Source organism: Heteronotia binoei, chromosome 9 (genome assembly GCF_032191835.1).
Source record: "Heteronotia binoei isolate CCM8104 ecotype False Entrance Well chromosome 9, APGP_CSIRO_Hbin_v1, whole genome shotgun sequence".
Classification (NCBI taxonomy): domain Eukaryota; kingdom Metazoa; phylum Chordata; class Lepidosauria; order Squamata; family Gekkonidae; genus Heteronotia; species Heteronotia binoei.
The window spans coordinates 106,790,128-106,814,593 of record NC_083231.1 but is presented as its reverse complement, the minus strand read 5'-3'; the positions used below and the strand labels follow the sequence as shown (position 1 = coordinate 106,814,593).

The following is a 24,466-nucleotide window of genomic DNA, read 5'->3' as shown; positions in this document are numbered from 1 at the left end:
ATCCCTGGCAAAAGTGGCCTGGAGAAAAATTGCTGTTTAATACAAAAGTCTTACTATTTGGTATTAAAAAAAAACTTTACGTGACATTATCCAAAACCCCTGCAAAAGTAACTGGCAAAAAGTACAATTGATGTCAGTACAATTGATCTCCTGTGCATGAAAGACCAACTCACAAATGTTGAAAACACTCATCCAGATATGAAAATAGTTAGTTCATAGTCCATGCTCTTCCATTGGGATAGGGATGCTGGATGATGCCGCCTGATATAAAGATTTCATTTTTTTTAATTTTAATTTTTTATTAAAAACATACATAACACACAACAAACAAAACAAACAAATGGAAATAAACATGCAAATTTCTTATTCTAAACATAATATCTAATGGAGCAAAAGGACTAAACCTAAAACATATATATTACCTTATCCATACAAAACCCAATTTCTTTGCCCATTCATACAATGGATTCCAAGTTTCCTTGCATTCCTCTACATTCCCTCCTCTCAACCTATTGGTTAACAAATCCATTTCAGCTGCTTCCAGCTTTCAAACACTGTACAATGATGACAATTCTGGTCAATGCTCACTCATCAAATCCCAGCTCTGTTCTTACCAGTGTGGACCAAGACAAAGTTTCGGATGTGATACTGCCGAACAACTCACATATCCCACCAGTTCTGGCTATAGTTCTGCCTAATGGACAGCTAGCTTGAAGGGTCTGTTTCGGTTTATCAGAGTCGGAACAATGAGTTATAACAACTTGTCCACGTAATATTTCACAATCATGAATACAACATTCAAAAAATCAACTTCCAAATTTAAGGAACCATCTCATGTTACAGCATTTTGGCATCCTTCCTCCTTAACCATGGTTAAGAGTGAACATTGATTGTAATTGTTATCATATTTTGATGAATGTTTGCAATGTGTGTGGCTGATTTGGTCCTTCAGGCATAGGAGATCAATTGTACTTTTTGCCAGTTACTTTTGAAGTGGTTTTGGATAATTACACGTTAAAGTTTTTGTATCAAATAGTAAGACTTTTGTATTAAATCGTATTAATCTTCTTCTCTCTACTGTACAGACTCCTAGAGACCAACAAGATTCTTTTTTGGGGGGGGGGGGTATGAGGTTTTAAGACTATAAATTTTAATAATAATAAAGAGTCAAAGCTCCCTTTGTCAGATCTGATAAAGAAAGTTTTGACTCTCAAAAATTCATACCCTGGAAATCCTATTGACTTTAAGGTGCTACAGGACTTGAATCTTACTCTTCCTTGCAGACCAACCTCCCTATCCACCTGAAACTGTATGGACCCTTGACAGTGACCCTAGTCTTCAGGAAATACATGAAGGAGGAGGGGTAAAGTGAGCAGGGGAGGGTGTAGTAGACACAGAAAATGTATTTTCTAGGCAAGGGAGAATTGAAACATTTCTTTGCCCATTATGGAGTATGCAGGTTGGGTCTGGGGTCCCTGTGTTAAATGTAACGCAATCACATGGTGAGTTCTCATACACACAGTGTCCAATCAGGATTGTGACCACAGAGCACAAAATGAAGGAACTTCAGCTTTTCCCGAATGAGCCATTTTCCCATCCTGAAACAGTCTTGGGGAATGTAGTTGGGCCTGTTGGGGAAAAGTGGGTGTCTCCAAATTGTGCCTCAAATGCATATCAAGTTGGGAAAATGGCACAGGAAGGAAGACTGAAGCTCCTTCTGCATGTGTGCAGTGGTCCTGATCCGAATTGGACACCACACATCCAAATATTGAGAACCTGCAACTCACATGTGACTATGTTACATTCTATGTTCCCTCTAAGTTGCAGAGTCTTGTGAGCAAAAATTCTACTTTGTGAGCTACTGCCATTAAAGTTGTGAGCTACTGCATAAATTAGTGTACTCTGGGACCATTTTTTCTGAGCGAAGACAAAATGTGTGAGCTGGAGACTAAAAATCTGTGAGCTAGCTCACACTAACTCAGCTAAGAGGGAACACTGGTTGCATCTGATACAGGTTGTGGACTCCAGACCCAATCTGTGTATTCTGTAATGCATGAAGAGAAGACACAAAGACAGAAGAGGAAGAAGACCAACTGCAGGTGAGCTTGTATCAGATAGAATAGAATGGGTTGAGCGGAGAGACAATGGAGAAAATCAAATCAGGGCAGAGAGGTGCAGATATTTCACAAAGAGAGTAGTAGTTCAATATTGAATATGAAACATTTCAGGGAGTTAATAGCACTTAGGACTATAGTATAGACCTAGGGTTGCCAACATCCAGGTAGGGACTGAAGATCTCATGACAACAGAACTGATCTGTAGACTATAGAGATCAATTCCCCTGGAGGAAATGGCAGCTTTGGAGCATCTCTATGGTATACCATAGTCAAGGAGAAGCTGAAGTCCTAGAATGACTTCACATCCCTGCTGAGGTTCCTCCCTCCCCCCATCCCACCCCCCAAATCTTCAGGAATTTTACAACCTAGAATTTGCAACCCTCATTACAACTGATCTCCACCCTCAAATTGCCTGGAATTTTTCCACCCAAGGGTGACAACCCTGTGCCAACCAGTAAATACCAAGTTGTGTAATATCAGGCTCTGATGCAGAAATTAAGCATTTGCTACCCCGATTAACATAAAGTCAGCCCCCAAAGCCACATGACATCCATTTTCATCAAGGAAAGTTATTCACATGACTTATCTTTTGGTAACATCCTCTGGGTGAGACCTAAATCCATGGTCTCCCAACTATACGCCGAATAAAAATGATGCAGTAACTGTGCAGATTTAATAACTCAATCGTAAATGTAATTGGCATGCCCGTAAGGGAATGGTTGTTAGCAGGCTCGCTCGTGTTCCCAACTTGCACAAAACGACATTTACAGAGGCATTGTCAGAGTCTTATCTAGTTTAATAATTCTGTGCTCATTGATTGTGAAAGCGGCTGAGCAAAATTAATGTCCCAAGAGACAAAGGATTGGCTCTTCTGGGTGACACAGATCTTGGCAGGAAAGCAGAGGCCTTGCTTCAGTAGCCTCAGACAAGATCCCATCAATAGTTTTCTCAACCTTTTGTTCTAGCCCGGATGGCCAGACATAGATTAGGAGGGGGAAATGACCTTCAGAACAGACATCTGTTGTATTGGATGTAGCCACTGATAATACTTGATTGGGGGGGGGGGCTGTCAATCAACCTGGAAGAGTGTTAGAAACCTCAGCAATGTGGCTGTCTGAAGCTTTGTCGAGAAGCATCTTGGCACAGTCTAAACACACACCAGTGCACCCAGTTGCATAACTAAAGCTAGGTCAGGGCTTTTTTTTTGTAACTGTAACTCCTGTGCATATTAGGCCACACCCCTCTGATGTAGCCAATACTCTAAGAGCTCACAGGGCTCTTCTTACAGGGCCTGCTATAAGCTCTTGGAGGATTGGCTACATCAGGGTGGTGTAGCCAGTGTTCCCTCTAAGCTGAGTTAATGTGACCTAGCTCACAGGTTTTTGGCCTCCAGCGAGGGTTGCCAAGTCCAATTCAAGAAATATCTGGGGACTTTGGGGTGGAGCCAGGAGGCTTTGGGGGTGGAGCCAGGAGACTTTGGGGGTGGAGCCAGGAGGCTTTGGGGGTGGAGCCAGGAGACTTTGGGGGTGGAGCCAGGAGACTTTGGGGGCGGAGCCAGAAGCAAGGGTGTGACAAGCATAATTGAACTCCAAGGGAGTTCTGGCCATCACATTTAAAGGGACAGCACACCTTTTAAAATGCCTTCCTTCCATAGGAAATAATGAAGGATAGGGGCACCTTATTTTGGGGCTCATAGAATTGGACCCCCTGGTCCAATCGTTTTGAAACTTGGGTGGTATTTTGGGGAGAGGCACTAGATGCTATACTGAAAATATGGTGCCTCTACCTCAAAAAACACTTTCCCAGAGCCCCCAATACCTCCAGATCAATTCCCCATTATACCCTATGAGAATCGATCTCCACATAGGGAATAATGAAGCGCCCAGCAGACATTTCCTTCCCTCTCCCCCCCCCCGCCCCTGGTTTCTGGCGACTCTGAAGCGAGGGATTGGCCTCTCTACTCACGAGTTGCTGCCGACTGCTTCAAAGTAACACAGGCACAACATTCCAAGAGGAAGCCTTTCCAATCAGAGACTGAAGCCTCTGGAGGTGGAAAGTCACATGGTGGCTTCGGGGGCAGGGCTTCCTCCCTTGCCGGACAGCTGACTGGGGGCAGGAAGGAGCCTGGAAAAGCCAAAAAAACCCTGCTGGGACCTGGGGATTGGCAAGCCTACCTCTAGCTCACACATTTTTGTCTTAGTTCAGGAAAAATTGGTCCCAGAGCAAGCTAATTTATGCAGTAGCTCACAACTTTAATGCCAGTAGCTCCCAAAGTAGGCTTGCCAATCTCCAGGTCCCACTAGGGGTTCTCTCGCTTTCCCAGGCTTCCTTCCTGCTCCCAGTCAGCTGGCCCAGCCCCACCCCCATAGCCACCATATGCCTTTCCACCTCCGGAGGCTTTAGACTCCACTTGGAAAGGCTTCTTCTTGGGATGGTGTGCCTATGTCTTTAAGGCTGAAGGGGGGCGGGGGGAGCAGGCAGAAGAACATGGCTACTGTGCTCCCAGTGGCTGTGACTTCCCCCCCCAGCAAGCCCAGACCCTCCATTGGTTGCACAATCTTTTCAGAGGTCATTTGCATAGGAAAGGTAAACTTGAACCTTTGGTTGCTCTGTGTTATGTTGAAGAAGTTGGAAATTCAGCAACTCGTGAGTAGAGATGCCAATCCCCAGGTGGGAACAGGCCCTCCCCCACTTCAGAGTCCTCAGAAACGTGGGGGGGGGGAGGGAAATTGCTGGGCACTTCATTATTCCCTATGGAGATTGATTCCTATAGGGTATAATGGAGAATTGATCTGGGGGTGTCTGGGGCTCTGGAGGGCCTGTGTTTTGAGGGAAATGCACCAAATTTTCAGCATTGCATCTGATGGCTCTTCTCAAAATGCTTTCCAAGTTTCAAAATGATTGGACAAGGGGGGCCAATTCTATGAGCCCCAAAAGGAGGTGCCCCTATCCATTATTTCTAATGTAGGGAAGGCATTTAAAAGGTGTGCGGTTCCTTTAAATGTGATGGCCAGAACTCCCTTTGGAGTTCAATTGTGCTTGTCACAACTTTGCTTATGGCTCTATCCCAATGTCTCCTGGCTCCACCCCCAAAGTCTCCTGGCTCTACCCCCAAAGTCCCCAGATATTTCTTGAATTGGACTTGGCAACCCTATCCCAAAGTAGAAGTTTTGCGTGCAAGACTCCACAGCTTAGAGGGAGCATTGGGTGTAACCTAATATGCAAAGGAGTTCCTGGTGCTGGTGTAGAAAGAAAGAATATGGCCCTTTACAAGCCAAGTCCACCTTTAAGTGGTACATTGGTTGGTATATAGGGGTGACTTTCGGGCTTTTTTGTATCAATTAGGGGAGGGGCTGTGGCTCTGGAAGAGCACCTGCTTGGCATACAGAAGGTCCCAGGTTCAATCCCCGTCATCTCCAGTTGAAAGGATCTGGCAGTAGGTGTTGGGAAAGACCTCAGCCTGAGACCCTGGAGAGCGGCTGCCAGTCTAAGCAGACAATACTGACCTTGATGGACCAAGGGTCTGATTCAGTATAAGGCAGCTCGTGTGTGCCAGACAAAACTTATGGAGCAAGCTGGAAGCAAATGACTTGGTGTAATGCCACTTCATATGATTAGAGTCAGCCTGTCACTTCATTGAATGCTGCATGCTCCAGCACCTGCCCAGTTGGCCCATCATCACCCTGCAAGATGGGTTCTGTAGTTCTTAGGGCTGCAAGAATCCATGCCCACGACAATGGATCAAGGGGATCTATTTAGCTGTTATATGGAATGAGGGTGAGTCCACTGAAAAGCAAGAGAAGGAAAAAATGGAAACCAGTTCCCAGGTGCTGCTGGAGGGAATGTTGTTACTGCTGGGTTTTGTAGCGATTATTCTTACTTTCATTATTGGTGGTTTATCATTTATTTACAGTATGTATAGACTCAAGGCAGCTAATGCTGATAATTATTATGCTAAAACATTTATACCCTTCCTTATTCTCAGCCAAACAGCTACTTGAGTGGCGTCTGGTTACCTCCAGAAATGTAACAAAGCACAAACCTGAGTCCCTTCCCTGCAACACCCCTTCCCGCTTCTGACTGGAGAGCCAGGGTGTAGTGGTTAGAATCTTGGACTAGGATCTGGGAGACCCAGGTTTGAATCCCCACTGTGCCATGGAAGGTTGCTGGGTGACCTTGGACCAGTCACACCCTCTCAGCCTAACCGACCTCACAGGGTTGTTGGGAGGATAAAACAGAGGAGAGGAGAACGATGTAAATGTCTTTGGTTCCCCACTGGGGAGGAAGGCAGGAGATAAATAAAGTAAATAGAGAGAGGTAGTCCCCTGTGCAAGCATCAGTTGTTTCTGACTCAGGAGTGATGTTGCTTTCACGTTTTCACGGCAGACTTTTTACTGGGTGGTTTGCCATTGCCTTCCCCAGTCTTTTACACTTTCCCCCCAGCAAGCTGGGTACTCATTTTACCGACCTCGGAAGGATGGATGTCTGAGTCAACCTGAGCTGGCTACCTGAAACCAGCTTCCGCCGGGATTGAACTCAGGTCATGAGCAGAGTTCAGACTGCAGTACTGCAGCTTTACCACTCTGCGCACGGGGCTCTTAAATAAAGTAAATAAGTAAACATAGATAGGACTCCAGGATCTCCATCCTGATTTGTATCTGATGAAGGGAACTTTGATTCTTGAAAGCTCATACCCTGAAAATCTTAGTTGGTCTCTAAGCTGCAACTGAATTTGAATATAGCAACAATAGAACACAAGAGCAGCATTTAAATAGATAATAATAAAACCAACGGTCAAATAAAAACCAAGTAGCCAGGGTATCAGCAATAAGTATTCTGAGCATTAGAACCGGCCCAGGAGGCAGAGTTCATGGTCCAGAGGCTGGAGTGGGGAAGGGGGTGGAGGCAGACTGCCCTCTGTGTGGCCAGCTTTTTGGAAGCTGGATTCTCTCCCTCTTTCGACTTCAGCCGCTGTGCTCATGCAGCCTCCAAATGCCAAGATTCTTTGGGATGAAGAGTCCTGTGCCTTCAAGTTGCCCAAGAGGTCTTTGTTTTCTGGCTGAGTCAGTTCCGCTTGTCCGGCTGAGTCTGTGTCATAGCAGCCAAATATTCTTCCCGTCTTCCAACCAGGAAGATGCGCTCACCAGGTATGGGAAGCTATTGAACTTTTCTCATTTCTCAAAATCCCATTAAGGACAGATGAGGTAATGCACAGGAGCACATGAAGCTGTCTTCTATTGAATCAGACCATTGGTCCATCAAAGTCTATTGTCTACTCAGACTGGCAGCAGCTCTCCTGGGTCTCTGGTGGAGGTCTTTCACATCACCTTCTACCCGATCCTTTTACCTGGAGCAGGGCTTTTTTGAGCAGGAACATACTCCCAGCTGGCTTGGTGTTGGGGGTGTGGCCTAAAAGGCAAATGAGTTCCTGCTGGGCTTTGTCTACAAACAAGCCATGTGAAACAATGGTGACATCAGGGGGTGTGGCCTAATATGCAAATGAGTTCCTGCTTGGCCTTTTCTACTTTAAAAAGCCCTGACTTGGAGATGCCAGGGACTGAGCCCAGAACTTTCTGCATGTCAACCAGCTGTTCTACCACTGAGCCCCAATGGCCCCTCCCACATTAAACCCATCAGGCTAAGGGATACCTGAGAGTCACCTGAGTGGGATCTGCAGCTGGAGGCACCTTCACACATGCTAAGTAATGAAGTTCTAATCCACGTCAGTGCCTGTTTGCAAGTGGATTTTGCCATTTCACACAGCAAAGTCCAGTTGCAAAGTGGATTGAAAATGAGTTATTTAGCATGTGGTGCCCAATTCGTAGCCCCCAGAAAGCTGGTGCCCTGGGCAATTGCCTAGTTTGCCTAGCGGCAGGGCCGGCCCTGATGCAATACTCCCTCTAAGCTCTGTGGAGTCTTCTGAGTAAAAATTCTACCTTGTGAGCTACTGGCATTAAAGTTGTGAGCTACTGCATAGATGAGTTTGCTCTGTGGCCAGCCCTCCTGAGCTAAGAGAAAAATGTGTGATCCAGAGGCTGAAAAACAGTGAGCTAGCTTTGAGGCAACACTGGCCCTGAGTATGTGTGAGAGTGAGTTCAGCCCTTTACCACCACACAACATTGGTTCTCAGTGACAAATGGACACAGGAAGCTGCCTTATACTGAATCTGTCCACTGGTCTGTCCAAGTCAGTCTTCTCCACTGCGGCAGCATCTCTCCAGGGTCTCAGGAAGAGGTCTTTTTGTTTTATTTATTTCACTTTCTTTCTATCCCACCTTTCTCCCAATGTTTCTATAGAGAACTGAAACAGGGAGAAGTGTCAGGGATAAAACAAGGCCAGGCAAAGATCACACACAGTCAGCTGCTCTGACCGGCAACACGCAAGTCCCAGCAACGTATTTTATGCCAGGGTAAAGTGAAGGGGTATACGGTAATCAGACCAAGTTTGCAGTCAATCATTCTTTATTACAAACGGTCCTTGACCAGCACAGAATAAAACGGGTTCATATACTCCAAATTTTAAAGAATTATTAATAATTCTAGTATTTAAAAGAGAGCCAGTTTGGTGTAGTGGTTAAGTGTGCAGACTCTTATCTGGGAGAACCGGGTTTGATTCCCCACTCCTCCACTTGCACCTGCTGGAATGGCCTTGGGTCAGCCATAGCTCTGGCAGAGGTTGTCCTTGAAAGGGCAGCAGCTGTGAGAGCCCTCTCCAGCCCCACCCACCTCACAGGGTGTTTGTTGTGGGGGAGGAAGGTAAAGGAGATTGTGAGCCGCTCTGAGACTCTTCGGAGTGGAGGGCGGGATATAAATCCAATATCTTCTATCTTCTTAAAAATAAAATATTTAAAAGTACAATTTTAACATTTCTTAAACCTTCTTCATCTGCTGAGTTCTGTAAGTGGCCACAAGAAACTTCTCACTACTTGCTAAAAGCAGTGGATTTTCATAGTTAGCAGCATTCTAGTATAAACTGATTCTGGACGGCCAGGGTGCCTACTAATCATAGGAGAGGCAAACTTAATACAAAATTCTTGGTAGTAAGGGCAGTGAAATAAAACATGTTCTATAGTTTCAATCTCCCCTGTACTACAATGGCATAATCTATTTTCCATCGGGACTTCTTAATTTCACCCTTCTGGAACTGCTGACGGAGACCAAGCTTGCGGTGGTTTTGGAATGTCTTATTTGGGAAACTGGTGCATACTTGGACTGGTATGCTGCGCAGAAACTGTGGGTCAGAGGTGCTTTGAGGTCATGTAAGATCTTGAGAAAGGCACAGGGTGAAGAATGTACAGTGCAGACAAGCTTTTGATTAACGGGGGCAAAGTTATCGAGTTGTGATTGTGTGTGTTTTTCCTGGCCTTGAAGCCAAATGGAACAGCAGACGCCAAGTGGCTTGCAGCGTTGTTCTCCTCTCCTCCATTTTGTCCTCAGAATGACTCTGTTGAGCCCAGGTCTCTTCCGTAGCAGAGTGCAGCTTTGAAACTGGATCCCCCAGATACTTGTCCAGTACCAATATACCATGCTGATCCTCAGGGCTTTTTTTTGTGGCAGAAACTCCTTTGCATATTAGGCCACACACCCCATGATGTGTAGCCAATCCTCCAAGAGCTTACAGGGCTTACCGTAAGCTCTTGGAGGATTGGCTACATCAGGGGTGTGTGGCCTAATATGCAAATGACTTCCTGCTACAAAAAAAGCCCTGCTGATCTTCACGTCGCCTACCAGGTGATCCCTAAAACACACACACAAATGGAGATGCCCAGGATTGAACCTGGAATTTTCTGTGTGGTGTAGTGTGGTGGACTCTAATCTGGAGAACCCAGTTTGATTCCCAACTCCTCTTCCGCGTGAAGCCTGCTGGGTGACCTTGATCCAGTCCTAGTTCTCTCCGAACTCTTTCAGCCCCACCTGCCTCACAAGGTGCCTGTTGTGGGGAGAGGAAGGGAAGGTAATGCCACTTGGAGGCTCCTTAAGATTGAGAAAAACAGAGTAGAAAAACCTGCTCTTCTCCTTTGTGCAAAATAGATGCTCAAGCCACTGAATCATGGGTCCCTCCTTGATGTATTCTTTCTTTTCCAATGTTGTCTTGCCTGCAGAATGCGTCAGATAGGAGGGCAACAAATTACCAAGACAATACTCTTCATATCTGGGGAGGAGATTGAGTCCTTGGGAGATTGTGGGTCATAATATGGAACTTCTAGTGGTGCCACGAATATAAGCTCCGTAGCTCCATGGAGTGCAGAGAGACGGAAAAGATAGTAGGAAGCCATTTTGTCCGAGGTCTTAAGAGGTCAAGCTTTTCTCATAAACAGCTATGGGGTGGGCCTGCGATTCAGCTGCTTAACACCTGCATTGTTCTCCAGTTCTCGCTGTTAATGAGGAGACCCTTGACATCTCTCCAAGCTGAAGAGGCCGTATTGATAGATGGGACACACATCTCGATGCCAAATATATATACAGAGACACGAGCCCTTTGGGAGGCAATCACGGGGAATTGTCTGCTCAGATTTATGGCAAACGAGTCAGCAAAGGAACTCTTTGCAGTGCTATCATCTTTCCGCACTCTCTTATATTGTTTAGGAGCTCTTTAGCTCAGTCTTTTGCCTGGAGGGAGGGAGAAGAGGGGCAGACGGCCAGAGATCTTCTTCTGTCATGCATGACCCACCACGATAAACAATCAGAGATGGAAATTTGGAAAAGCGCTTAATTAAAACCATTGTTTCTTCTTCCTGTCAAGCAAAAAGAGAAGAAAGCCAGGTTGTTATGGAAAACTATGGGTTGGGATGGGATGGAGGGACAGTTTGGTTTGCATTATCAGACTTGGCTTCCTCCATCCAAAAGTAGTTTTTGTAAGACAAAGCCTTGCAGATGTGAACACTGGGTTGCCAACTGCAGGTTGGGAAATTCCACATGACTTCAGGGATGGAGCTTGGAGAGGGTAGGGTTTGAGGTGGCGGGGTACAATGCTATGCAGGGATGGCCAACGGTAGCTCTCCAGATGTTTTCTGCCTACAACTCCCATCAGCCCCAGCCAGCATGGCCAATGGCTGGGGCTGATGGGAGTTGAAGGCAAAAACATCTGGAGAGCTACCGTTGGCCACCCCTGCTATACAGTCCGTGGTCCAGAGCAGCCTTTTTTCTCCAGTGGCACTGATCTCTGTGGTATGGAGACCAGCTGTAATTCTGGAAGATCTCCAAACCCAATCTGGAGGTTATGAAAAATTGAAAAAAGGCCCCGTGAGTCACCACGGTACAGTAAGCAGAAAAGACATCTCACTGGGAACAAAATAGGTTGTGACATGTAGTATACTAAAAAGGTACATAATAATCAGTCACAAAGGCATTGGAACCATAGAAAACATAAGAGAAGCTGTGCTGTTTCAGGCCAGTGGCCCATCCAGTCCAACACTTTGTCACACAGTAGCCAACCCCCCCCCCCCAAGCACTCTTTATAAACCTATACATAGAGGCAGTAAAGTCTTTCAAAAAGGGTTATCAAATGTACAAAAATTTATAAAAGTCTATCAATTTCATCCGACCCCGGCAGACTGAAAAGTGCTTGTATAATATTCTCCAAGGTCTCCACTGCTCAGCAGCTGTTTTGACAAACAAAACTGAGTCTTTATCAAGGAGTAACCCTCTTAATGAAATTGATTCTGGAACAGCTTGTCTATTTCTTCAATCCCCAAACCTTCTTATTGCTAGCAAATAATGTGTGGCTCTGCCATTCTTCCCACCTCTCCCTCCGTCCCTCCCGCCATGTATATTCTTTCTTTCTTTCTTTCTTTCTTTCTTTCTTTCTTTCTTTCTTTCTTTCTTTCTTTCTTTCTTTCTTTCTTTCTTTCTTTCTTTCTTTCTTTCTCTCTCTCTTTCCTTCCTTCCTTCCTTCCTTCCTTCCTTCCTTCCTTCCTTGCAGCTTTCAAACATCTGACGTTCATGTCTTGCGGCTCTCAAACATCTGATGTTTATTCTCTGTGGCTCTTACATTAAGCAAGTTTGGCCACCCCTGGCCTAACGCATCCCTGAAAAGTGTTTGTCCTGCCACTGCTTGAAGACGGACATGCTATTGTAGCTTTTGTATTTAGTACTTCCGTATTTCATGCGCATATTATGTTTCATTCAGACTGATAGTTCCAGCCACAGCAGTTTGACAAATGAGCACTTGTCACAGTAGTAAGTTGGTTCTTCCATTAGGAAAATCCATGCCACACTCCGTTGTGCTTTCACAAAAGCTAAAATTGGCCTTACTGCTGATCTGAAGCATCAATACGGTGAGCTGTGTACTTTCGGTGCCCTTTACGGCTGGCTAAGTAACTGTTCCTTCTCTTGCATTCTGCTGGCCATGCGAGAAAGTCTCGTTTCTGCTGACTCATGGGAAAGAAATTGGGGGACTCATCAGGAAGTTTAGACGAAAGGAGGATCTTCTGAACACGTTGAAACTGAAGGGCCAGACTAGATGTGCAGCAGAAGATCTGATATCAGGATCTCTCTGCCTGTGTTTGTTTTGTTTTATAGCAGAAAGGAGATCAAACCTAGCTCTTGTATTATATCAAAGCAACTGTAGGAAAGGGCTTCGGAGCTGGGTTGGAAGAGTGGGCTGAGGTGTTTAATTCTTGAAGAAGACATTGGATTTATATTCCGCCCTCCACTCTGAATCTCAGAGTCTCAGAGCAGCTCACAATCTCCTTTATCTTCCTCCCCCACAACAGACACCCTGTGAAGTGGGTGGAGCTGAGAGGACTCTCACGCAGCTGCCCTTTCAAGGACAACCTCTGCCAGAGCTATGGCTGACCCAAGGCCATTCCAGCAGGTGCAAGTGGAGAATTGGGAATCAAACCTGGTTCTCCAGGGAAGAGTCCGTGCACTTAAGCTCTACACCAAACTGCCTTGACACCAGTGTTCCCTCTAAGCTGAGTTAGTGTGCACTAGCTCACAGTTTTTTGGTCTCTGGCTCTCACATTTTTGTCTTTGCTCAGGAAGGATGGCCCCAGAGCAAACTAGTTGATGCAGCAGCTCACAACTTTAATGCCACTAGCTCACCAAGTAGAATTTTTGCTCACAAGACTCCACAGCTTAGAGGGAGCATTGCTTGGCACCCTTTCCCTGATTAAATGTTCAATCTTCAACAAGAGCGGCCTGTTCTTTCCATGCCCCACTAGGGTTGCCAATCCCGAGGTGGGCAAACATTACAGGAAACCACAGCTTGCAGATAATTAAACACATAGAACCAAAGCTGTGCAAACAAGATTTAAGGATTTATCACACCATTTATTTATATAACCTTTTTCTTTTTTCAGACACTTTCTGTCCTTATAAGTTTTTTCAGAATCCTTCACAGTCCATTTCATAACACAAAATAAAAAAAAAATCCATTCTTGGATGCCAAATTTCGTTGTAAGATACCAACACCTGCTGTCCAGTGTGACTTTTACTCGCAGGAAGTACCATGTATTCGAATGCCTTTCCTTTCAGGCAGCAGTTTGCTTATCCGCCAGGTGCAGCAACACGATTCTGGCTATTCCCGTGTTTCATTTAAACTTCATCAGGCTGCATATTTATGCTAGGAACCCGTGCTTAGGCAACTGCTCTCATTGGCTTTTACACTCCATTCACAATCTGCACAACATGGTTTGAGAAGACTCACCCCAGAGTCAAAAATGACTGGTGCTTGCATAGGGGACTACCTTTATCTTTTTTTTACAGTGGGCGTTTTCGCACTGACCTAACTCCGGAGCGACGTCCCTCTTCACTGCGCAGTGTCTGCGTGGATTTTGCACCAATTGCTCCGCAGAACCCGGAAGAGCCGCAAAGTCCCACGGCTTTTGCGTCACAAATGTAAACTGGTTTTTGGCAGTTTACATTTGCGACGCAAAAGTCACGGGACTTTGAGGCTCTTCCGGGTTCTGCGGAGCAATTGGTGCGAAATCCGCACAGACGCTGCACGGTGAAGAGGGACCTCGCTCCGGAGTTAGGTCAGTGCGAAAACGCCCAGAGTTTCCCAACCTGTGGTTCAGGTCCCAAAAGTGGATTGTGGGCCATCCCTCCCCAATGCTTACCGCTGCCCTTTCCATTGCTCTCTTTTCATTTTGGAAACCAAGATGCGGCCCTGGAAACAGTATCTTCCATGCCATACATTAGTTGGTATCCCCTCACCACTGCATATCAAATAAAGCATGTTGTTATGGTTACTAGCAGACCTTGAATTCAGCAGGAATTCACAGGAACACAGCTCCAGAACCTCTGAGGGCTCCCCCTCTTCCTCCCCACCTACCTTGTCCATTGAATGGTAGATACAGCTGCATAACAATCCCTGGATTAGGAGAGCGGGCAGCCAGCCAGCCAGCCACCAGGGGCTTTGCCACACCCGCAGCAGCCCTCATTAACCACTGGAGAAGCTCGCACCACCCTTTCTCCACTTCTTATGTGATTTTGGGTGGCAGGTGGTTTGCTGACCTTTTGACTGTTGGGGGGGCAGCCAAGGAGAGCCCCAGGTGAGTGCCGGGGCTCTCCTTTCTTGCACCAGGTTGCTTTTGGCTGATGGGGGGGGCATATGGTAAAGAGTTATGCTAATGAGCTCCACCACCTGTTTTTCTACAAAATGACCCCTGGTTACTAGAGTTCATAGCTCAGGTTCATAGTTCAGGCAGCTGTACTTTTTGTGTGATGTTTGTTGGTGTCTCAAAAACATCTTACTAGCTGCTGCAGAAGACAGAAAACTGAACTAGATGGTTGCCAGGGTCACAGTTGTTGGAAGTACCAGATCATGTGTGATGTCCCTATATCTTAGCCTCCAGAAGCAAGTGACCACAAAGTCGTAGGCAGAGAGGCAGACACTAAGCATCTTCCTGTTTACTCTCTTCTGTTACTGACTCCCTTTCAAGTGTAGATCAACGCTCTTTAGGGAAAAGCAACTTACTTCCGTCTCCTCCTCTCTTCCTTCCAGGGCTATTTTTGTAGCAGGAACTCCTTTGCATATTAGGACACACACACCCTGATGTAGCCAATCCTCCTGGAGCTTACAGTAGGCCCTGTACTAAGAGCCCTTTAAGCCCTTGGAGGATTGGCTACATCAGGTGGGTGTGGCCTAATATGCAAAGGAGTTCCTGCTACAAAAAGAGTCCTGCTTCCTTCTCTCTTCCATGCTCACAAGATGGAGACGCAGGATGCCTCTCTGCATCCGCATAGCATAGGAACTGTTTCCATCCTGCTCTAAAAAGCATGTATTTCTAGAATAAAGTAGTTATTGTTTTGTATCAACCTGAAAAGCTGTTCTGTGTAACTTCGTAATCTTGCAAAGACGTGGTAGGTCAGGGAGAAGCACTACTGCAGTAAAGCCAAGTGCACTGTTAACTAAAGAAGTATTTGGATCACCAAAATCAGTACCCTGCCTACAATAGTTTGTCTGGGGCACCAATAAAACCCCTTGGGCCAGCCTTTGATGGGTCATCATATTAAGTCAATTTGGACTTGGGGGTTACTATATTGAAAGGTTGGGAGCTGTTGACCTAGTACAATTTTAAAAAACTCTTTTGGTAACTTTCCTCAATTTTTGTTTTAGGCCAAATTTACTGATGACTGCAAGTTCAGGGAGAGGTTTCAAGAAAACAGCTATAATACCTATGCTTCAGCGGTTCACCGGACTGAAAAAACGGGAAGAGAATGGTACGTGGCTTTGAACAAAAGAGGCAAAGCAAAACGCGGGTGTAGCCCCCGAGTAAAGCCCCAGCATCTTTCTACTCATTTCCTCCCAAGGTTCAGACAAGTTGAACCGCCAGAACTTTCTTTTACCGTCACCGTCCCTGAAAAGAAAAAGCCACCAGTTGTTCCAGTGAAGCCAAAAGTCCCAATACCCGTGCCTCGGAAAAACTCTCCTCCGGTCAAATACAGACTCAAGTTTCGCTTTGGATAGTGATGGCTTGAACTCTTCAGCGAAGGAATGTCTTTTTTTCTCCCTCAGGAGCTCATACTTGTCTGTGATTCCGCAGAGTTGAGGAGATCTCTGAGGCAAATTCTGTGAGGAGATTCTTGAGAAGGTTGGCTTTCGTCTGGGGGCACAGGCTGAGTTGAATTGGTTTTTTGGGGGACAGGTAGTTAAAAGAGGAAGCAGAATTCTTCCACTGCTCTGTGGGGAAGAACGCCAAAGGAGCTCAAGCGAACAGAGAGGCATGTGAGCTTTGCCTTAACTTTCAGTCTCATCATTTCTGCTTTCCAGTTGCTGAACATGGTTTGTCCTCTGCTGACTTAAAATGGTGAATGGCTGTTCCAAAAGACTGACACGTCCAAAACAACTGTTACAAGATGTGAAAGGGTTCATCCTATGCTGAGTCTGTTTTTTTACAAAAAAAAAATTCTGTTACTCTTTTTAATTGATTCCTTACTGTGATCTTTTTTCTGTGGTGGGGAAGGAAATTGCTCATGTCATTTTCCATGGGCTCCCCCCCCCCCCCCGCAAACACACACTCTCTTTCCACATTTGCTTTATCCTGCACTTTGAAAAAAAGAAATGTTGATCATACCTCAGACAAGTAGATGGGGGAAAGAGAACTCACCTAAATAGTTCAGTGGGTGATTTTGATCTTGAAGACGTTCGCAAACTTTGGAAGGAAAATAATCATGCAATATATTTCTCATTCTGAAGACGTTGTATACAAAATGACAAGGCCAAAGCTTATGATTTAACGTTTGCAGTCTTTGATTCCTGTGGTTCTGATGGATCTCAGTGGTATCTAATGTGTAGATGGAGTTTGGCATATGCCGGAAGTACCCTCAGCCCTTCAGTCAGGGCAGGAAATCTTTCCTAATAATTTTAATGGAAACTAAAAATGATTTTGTAAAAGGGGGAGAGGGTTTCTCAGGTCTGAAGAATTTCAAGAAAAGCAAGCATACTTATGAAGGGCTGGGGGTCGTTTTTACATATCCCAAAGGTTATTACCAGATTTTGACTGGAGCAATATTTGAAGCAAATGTGAAGATTCCTCTTTTGAGAAATCTGGAGGAAAACCAGATTTTTATTTTTTTTTGCTGAGACCAGCAATATTTCATGATGGGGGAGATTTACATATGCCCCACGTATGCTTTTGAAGGGGGTTTGTTCATTACCACTGCCTAAGAAGAAGTCTGATGCATGTCCTGAACAAGCCACCACTCCTGTCGCCCTATGTGAGGAGAAAGTAACTTATTTCACTGCAGTGTTTCCCCAGTCACCCAAATGACAAAAGAGAAGCAATCATAGGGACAGACCAGACCGTCAGTGAGGTACTGTGTTCCAGATCAGTCTGGTGTGTCCTGGTGATGGCGGACAGTGCCACATCAAGTCACAGCTGACATATGGTGATCTGTTCAGAGGTGGTTTGCGGTTGCCTGCCTCTGCGTAGCAACCCTGGACTTCCTCGGTGGTCTCCCATCCACATACTAACCAGAGCTGCCCCTGCTTAGCTTCTGAGATCTGATGAGATTGGGCAAGCCTGTGCTTTCCAGGTCAGGGCTGTGGTATATTCCAGCTTGGTCATTACTTTCTCCTCAGTGGGAGAGGGGTGGTGCACAAGACCCTCCACATGCAGTTTAGATATTTGTCCGGAAAGTCACCAGGGAACAAGCCCAGGGACTCCCCAAATGTGTAGGCCAAATGGTGGTGGTGAAAAGTGCCATCAAGTCACAGCCTATTGATGGCAGCTCCATAGGACAAGAGACGTTCAGAGGCAGTTTGCCATTGCCTGCCCTTGAGTTTTGTAGCCATGGGTGTGGCCAGGGCTCTTTTTCTAGCAGGAGCTCCTCTGCATATTAGGCCATGCCCCCCCCCCTGAGGTAGCCAATCCTCCAAGAGCTTAGAGGGCTCTTTTTACAGGGCCTACTGTAAGCTCCAGGGTGATTGGCTACATCAGGGGTGGGTGGCCTAATATGCAGAGGAGCTCCTGCTAGTAAAAGAGCCCAGTACTAACCAGGGCTGACCCTGCTTAGTTTCCAAGATCTGAGCCATCCAGGACAGGGTGTATGTCAAATGTTTCCCAACAAATAAAAGAATAGGGTAACCACTGCAACTCCTTTACACATCCAAAGCCTGCAGAGCTGTGGACAATCTTCATAATGTGTGTGTGTGTGAGAGAGAGAAAGAGAGAGAGAGAGAGAGTCATGTGATTCCATCCATACCTCAGTTTCTTTTAAATGTAACTCATGTTTCTTTCCCTTTTTTTAAATTGAGCTATCATGTGCCATAATTCCTTCCCTTTCCCTCTCTTTCCCTGCATGTTGAGCTATCTTGGGGTCTGTTTTTCTTTTCCCTCTGCTGGCAGGCAAATAAAAGAATCATGACAGAGGACAGGATCGTTTCCTTTCCGAATGACGACGATTCCATTCTCTCTCCCGCTGTTCCTTGGACAGCTGGAAGAGCGGGTCTTATTCTGTCCATCAACCCCATCGTTTCAACGTCTGTGTTTAAAATACCTCTGTCGTGACCCTGTGGAATTCCAGCTATTATAGGTCCCGATGGGCATGAGTTGCTTTCTGAGAGAGATGGGCCAGTCCCCCCTCCGTAGGTGGATCAGATGACAGCCTTCCCTGTCAGAGCCAATTAGCAAGTTCTTTCCTCAACCAATAAAATCCTTCTCTTGAGACTTCGTGTCCAAAAATGAAGGGTCCTCATCATTCTCCGGTGTTGCTTTTTGCTGCTCTATAAAGGCTGGTCATGTGCCCGGGGCTGGCTCTGCCACTAAGCAAACTAGGTGACGGCCTAGGGTGCTGGCATACTGGGGGTGACAAATTGGGTGCCCCCCATGTGACTGGTGATGTCATCAGTGGGGGGCACCAGAAGTTAGCCTTGCCTAGGGTGCCACACAGTCTACAGCCGACCCTGCATATGCCACATGGTGGCAGACCTTCTCTCAGGAGCAGAGGTGGAATTCTAGCAGGAGCTCCTTTGCATATTAGGCCACACACCCCTGATGCAGCCAGTCCTCCAAGAGCTTACAAAAAAGAGCCTTGTAAGCTCTTGGAGGATTGGCTACATGAAGGGTGTGTGGCCTAATATGCAAAGGAGTTCCTGCTAGAGTTCCACCCCTGCTCAGGACACACAGCCCACTGCTGATGTCCAAACAAAGAGCCAAAAGGCCTGTGCAGAGTGTTTATGGGGAGTTTTGTGGCAACCCTACATTGGCTTCTATCTAGGTACAAGAAGGCTCTTAAGGAAACATGGATTTTCCTAATGAGACAACCAAAATCAGTCAAGGTTTCTGATCTTGCAAGAGAAGGACCCTACCAAGGCAGTGTACATAGGCTTGCCAACCTCCAGGTGGTGGCTGGAGATGTCCTGGGATTACAACTCATCTCCAGGCAAGAGAGATTAGTGTGCCTGGAGGAAATGAGTGCTTTGGAAGGTGGACTCTATGGCATTAGACCCCACTGAATCCTCCCCTCTCCAATCCCTGCCCTCAGCAGGCTCCACCCCCCAAATCTCCAGGTATTTTCCAACCCAGAGCTGGCAACCCTAGTGTGTAGTCTGCAGTTTCAAAAAAGTCTGCACCAAGAAAAGCTGAATTGCTCAATGTATATGCATGTTATTAGGGTTTGTAGAATCTTTCGGGCTCAAGTGCCGTGTTCTACTGGAGAAAGTTTTTCTTCCAGACGTTTCGTTCTTGGCTGCGGAGAACATCCTCAGTGGCGTTGCAGCCGGAGCAGGCGCTCTGACTGTCCGGTTGCAACACCACTGAGGGTGGAGCCTGGGAAGTGAAGAGATCCCATCAGACTATAATGCCATAGAGTCCACCAGGGGTGGAATTCTAGCAGGAGCTCATTTGCATATTAGGCCACACACCCCTGATGTAGTCAATCCTCCAAGAGCTTACAGGGCTCTTTTTTTAAGCTCTTAGAGGATTGGCTGCATCAGGGGTGTGTGGCCTAATATGCAAAGTTGCTCCTGCTAGAATTCCACCCCTGGAGTCCACCCTCCAAAAGTGCCATTTTCTCCAGTGGAACTGATCTTGGTCGTCTGAAGATGGATTGCAATAGTGAGAGATCTCCAGGTATGACACGAAAGCTGGCAATCCTGCTTGAATTGGTATTAAAAAGCATAGGTGATAGCTAATATTTTTTCCCTTTTGTTTCTGGCCAGTTAGCAATCCTACTTGCAGTAGTTCAAAATGTGCTCTTTTCTCTTGCCGACTTGTACTAATGCATTTCGGCTGCCGATCAGCAATAACAAAGCCACGTCATCCCTTCAGAGAGTTGACTTTCAAAAAGAGAATATACCGGCCAACTATTATCTCCCTCCCCCGTTGTCAGGAATCACCTTTCATTCTCCTAAGGATCACTACCGACTTTTCCTAGCCATGCCTTGTTTGGTACCACATTTTGGAAACGCTGTCTGATGTTGCTAATTTGGACAATGAATGACATTTTCATTTTTTAAAAAAAGCACCCATGAAATATATTGCAAATGATAGCGATGCCATAATAAAGCGCACCTACGCTGAACTGTAAACCATGCTAAGTTTGTGGGGATTTTGTTAAGGCAAAAAACAAAACCCCACACTCTATTACAAGAAGATCACTGGTGATTTCCAATCATGTATGCACACAGTGATGAACCTGTCTATGCTATTGGCACATCTATGATCTACAATCTATGGTGGTGATTTAAAGTGCCATCAAGTCACAGCTGATTTATAATGACCCTGTAGGGCAAGATACGTTCAGAGGTGGTTTGCCATTGCCTGCCTCCATATCACAGCCCTGATATTCTTTGGAGATCTCCCATCCCTTAATCAGGTGTTGCCGTCTCTGGGTTAGAAAATCCTTGGAGATTTTGGGGGTGGAGCCTAGGGAGGATGAGTATTTGGGAAAGGGCGGGGGTCTCAGCAGGGTATAATGCCACAGAATTTACCCTCCAGAGCAGCCATTTTCTCCAGGGGGACTGATCTTTGTTGTCCAGAGATCAACTGTTGATAGCAGGAGGTTTCCTGGTGCCACCTGTAGGTTGGCAACCCTATGCCGTGGTGCCCATGTTGATAACCCCTGACATAGACCCATTGCTGTCAACGGAAGATAAGCAGCGCAACAGCATACAGCAGGATTGTACCCCAAATCTGTCTCACCAGGAATGCCGTTCTTTTTTCTCCAGTGCTGAAAATGCATCACCTGCTAAATGCCTTCTGCTTAAAGAAAAAGGATAAAGAATAAGAGCCCCATGGCACAGAGTGGGAAAGCTGCAGTATTGCAGTCCAAGCTCTGCTCAGGACCTGAGTTTGATCCTGGCAGAATCTGGTTTCAGGTTGACTCAGCCTTCCATCCTTCCGAGATCAGTAAAAGGAGTACCCAGCTTGCTGGGGAGGGGAAAGGGTAGATGACTGGGGAAGGCAATGGCAAACCACCCTGTAAAAAAGTCTGCCATCAAAACGTCATGAAAGCAACATCACCCCAGAGTCGGAAATGACTGGTGCTTGCACAGGGGACTACCTTTACAGAAAAAGGACAAGTCCCCCCCCCCCCCCCCCCAATGGTTGCTGTCGAAGGCACAGCAGCAGGGTCAGTAACAACATACGGCAACGCTACTTTTCATTTAAACCCGTCTGCATCTTTATCTTGAGGAGCCTGTTTTTAAAAAAAACAACCTGCCTCTCCTTGCAGTTTGGGAAGGAATGTAAATTTATTTAAATGCAATCAGTCGATCTATCATCAACCCAGCCAAACTCATCAAAGTTTTCCAAGTCCCTTTTTGCCAGGTGATGGAGGAGACAAGACTGTATCCCCCACAGAGGGGGATTAACTTGGTAGGCAATCTTCCAATTACAGCCCCCATCTTGTCATTTTAATCTTTGCTGGGGGAGGAGTTAATTGATCTGATTCCACTGCAATCAGGTGAGAGAATCTGTGGAGGAAGCCAGACAAGACTCTTCTGTCTTACCTTCTGTGTGGGGGTTATGCTTTTCTTTTTTTTTTAAAAAAAAAGTCTCCTCCCAGGTGCAATTACAGCACTGCTTCCTTGGCAGTTATTTTCCCTGACTGCAAGATATCTTTTCCCCCCTGGGTGACGGAATTCTAAAACCCAGTCTGACACTCTGGGGCGGGGGGGGGGGGGGAGATGAACAAGAAAAAGCTATTCCTAATTGGTACGTCGGATACAAAGCAATGCCACCTATCCGATGGACTTGTGGGGGGATCTCAGAGCGGCGGCATAGTAATGTTCAGGCCTCGGATTCAGTGGGAGCTCACAGGAGCACAGCTCCTGAATCTTTCTGAGAGTTCCACCCTCCTCCTTCTGAGAGTTCCACCTCCTTGTCCATCGAATAGTAGGTGCAGCTGCATAACAATCCCTGGATGAGCTCCACCACCTATTTTTCTACAAAACGACCCGGTAATGATGATGCCAGAATGCCCTTCATTTGAGCGCCTTCCTTAGGCGGGGCAAAGAAGGTCTGCCTTCGAGAGGCGGGTTCTGAGGTCCTGTTTGCAGATAGGGAATACTCTGTCCTTAAGTTTATTCATGCTTATATTTTCTTGCCATCATCGAAGAAGGAGGGGGCAGCATTTGGAGACGATGTCTCAAGCACTCAAATGTGGCATTCATGACATTCATAGATAATAATCCATAATATAATTATAATTACTATATATACAGATAAGACCCCACAAATTACAGTCACTCACCCATTCTTATTCAAATATAATCATATGGCTTGAAGTAAATAAAAAAATTATTATTATTATTATTAAATATGGTACTGAAGAATGTTAATACCAGAGCTGTGGTATTTCTCTGCTAGAAACCACGGCACAATTAGACCCATGTATGCCCTTGCTTACAGGTGTTCCAAAGACAGACAAGTGTGCTCAATTTACAGTTCACGATAACTCAAGATTTTGATTTAAACCAAAGGGCTCCAATGTCTTAAGGCAGAATATCCAGGGCTTTTTTTTTTGTAGAAAAAGCCCAGCAGGAATTTATTTCCATATTAAACGACACCCCCGACACCAAGCCAGCTGGAACTGGGTTCCTGTGCGTTCCTGCTCAAAAAAAGCCCTGGGAATATCCAATAGCTTTCTCTCTTAAGTAACTCCTCTTGTATATTAACAATATTATAAGCACGTTGTTCCACCTTTTCAATGACCATAAATTTGAAATCTCTGTATGAATGATGTTTCTCCTTAAAATGATTAACTAAGGGAGTGTCTGACATGCCCCTTTTCAGTTGTGACTTATGTTCAGAGATCCTAAGTCTAACAGGACGCATTGTAGACCAGCGGTCCCCAACCTTTTTGGCACCAAGGACCGGTTTTGTGGAAGATGATTTTTCCACGGACCGGAGAGGGGGCAGCGGCGATGATTTCGGGATGATACAATTTTGCACTTTATTTTGGTGTGGTAATTAAGTGGAAGAACCGGATTTGATTTCCCACTCCTCCACTTGCAGCTGCTGGAATGCCCTTGGGTCAGCCATAGCTCTCACAGAGTTGTCCTTGAAAGGGCAGTTTCTGGGAGAGTTCTCTTAGCCCCACCTACCTCACAGGGTGTCTCTTGTTGGGGAGGAAGATAAAGGGAATTGTGAACCACTCTGAGATTTGGAGTGGAGGGCAGGATATAAATTCAGTGTGGTGGTGTTATTATTATTACTACTACTACTACATTGTAATATATAATGAAATAATTATACAACTCACAGTTTGGTTGCTAACAGGCCACGGACCGGTACTGGTCCACGGCCCGGAGGTTGGGGACCCCTGTTGTAAACCATATATATATCATACCATTGATCCATCACCATTGTCAGATTGGCAGCGGGTCTTCAGGATCTCGAAAAAGGAGACTGCAGATTTATACCCCGCCCTTCTCTCTGAATCAGAGTTCCAGAGTGACTTACAATCTCCTTTATTGTCTTCCCCCAGAACAGACACCCTGTGAGGTGGGTGGGGCTGAGAGGGCTCTCACAGCAGTTGCCCTTTCAAGGACAGCTCTGCGAGAGCTATGGCTGACCCAAGGCCATTCCAGCAGCTGCAAGTGGAGGAGTGGGGAATCAAACCTGGTTCTCCCAGATAAGAGTCTGCACACTTAACCACTACACCAAACTGACACCAAAGAGGTCTTTCACATCATCTCCTACCTTGTCCTCATAACTGGAGATGCTGAGGATTGAACCTGGGACCTTCTGCATGCCAAATACATGCTCTACCACTGAGACCTGCTCTCTCTTGGGCTGAATCAGATACAGAAATGATACTATCCAGTATGATGAAAGAGAGACAGGAAGAAGGATGGTTACAGGGGTGTCAAACATGCAGCCCATGGGCCGGATCAGGCCCCCGGAGGGCTTCTATCAGGCCCGCAAGTAACTCATTGCCGTCAGCTTCCTTCTCCTT

At 46.0% G+C, this 24,466-nt stretch overlaps 1 protein-coding gene across 2 annotated transcripts in view; it reads left to right on the top strand.

The window, feature by feature from the left end:
- FGF5 (fibroblast growth factor 5) overlaps positions 1–16,451 on the top strand; it is a 43,347-nt gene extending 26,896 nt beyond the window's left edge. Inside the window, exon 3 of one of the 2 annotated variants that reach the window (XM_060247459.1) lies at positions 15,681–16,451. In XM_060247459.1, coding sequence (XP_060103442.1) covers positions 15,681–16,031 — 351 coding nt within the window. In that variant the 3' untranslated portion in view covers positions 16,032–16,451. The remainder of the gene's footprint in view (positions 1–15,680) is intronic. The other variant, XM_060247460.1, reaches the window with a different exon arrangement.
- The last annotated feature ends 8,015 nt before the right edge of the window (positions 16,452–24,466 follow it).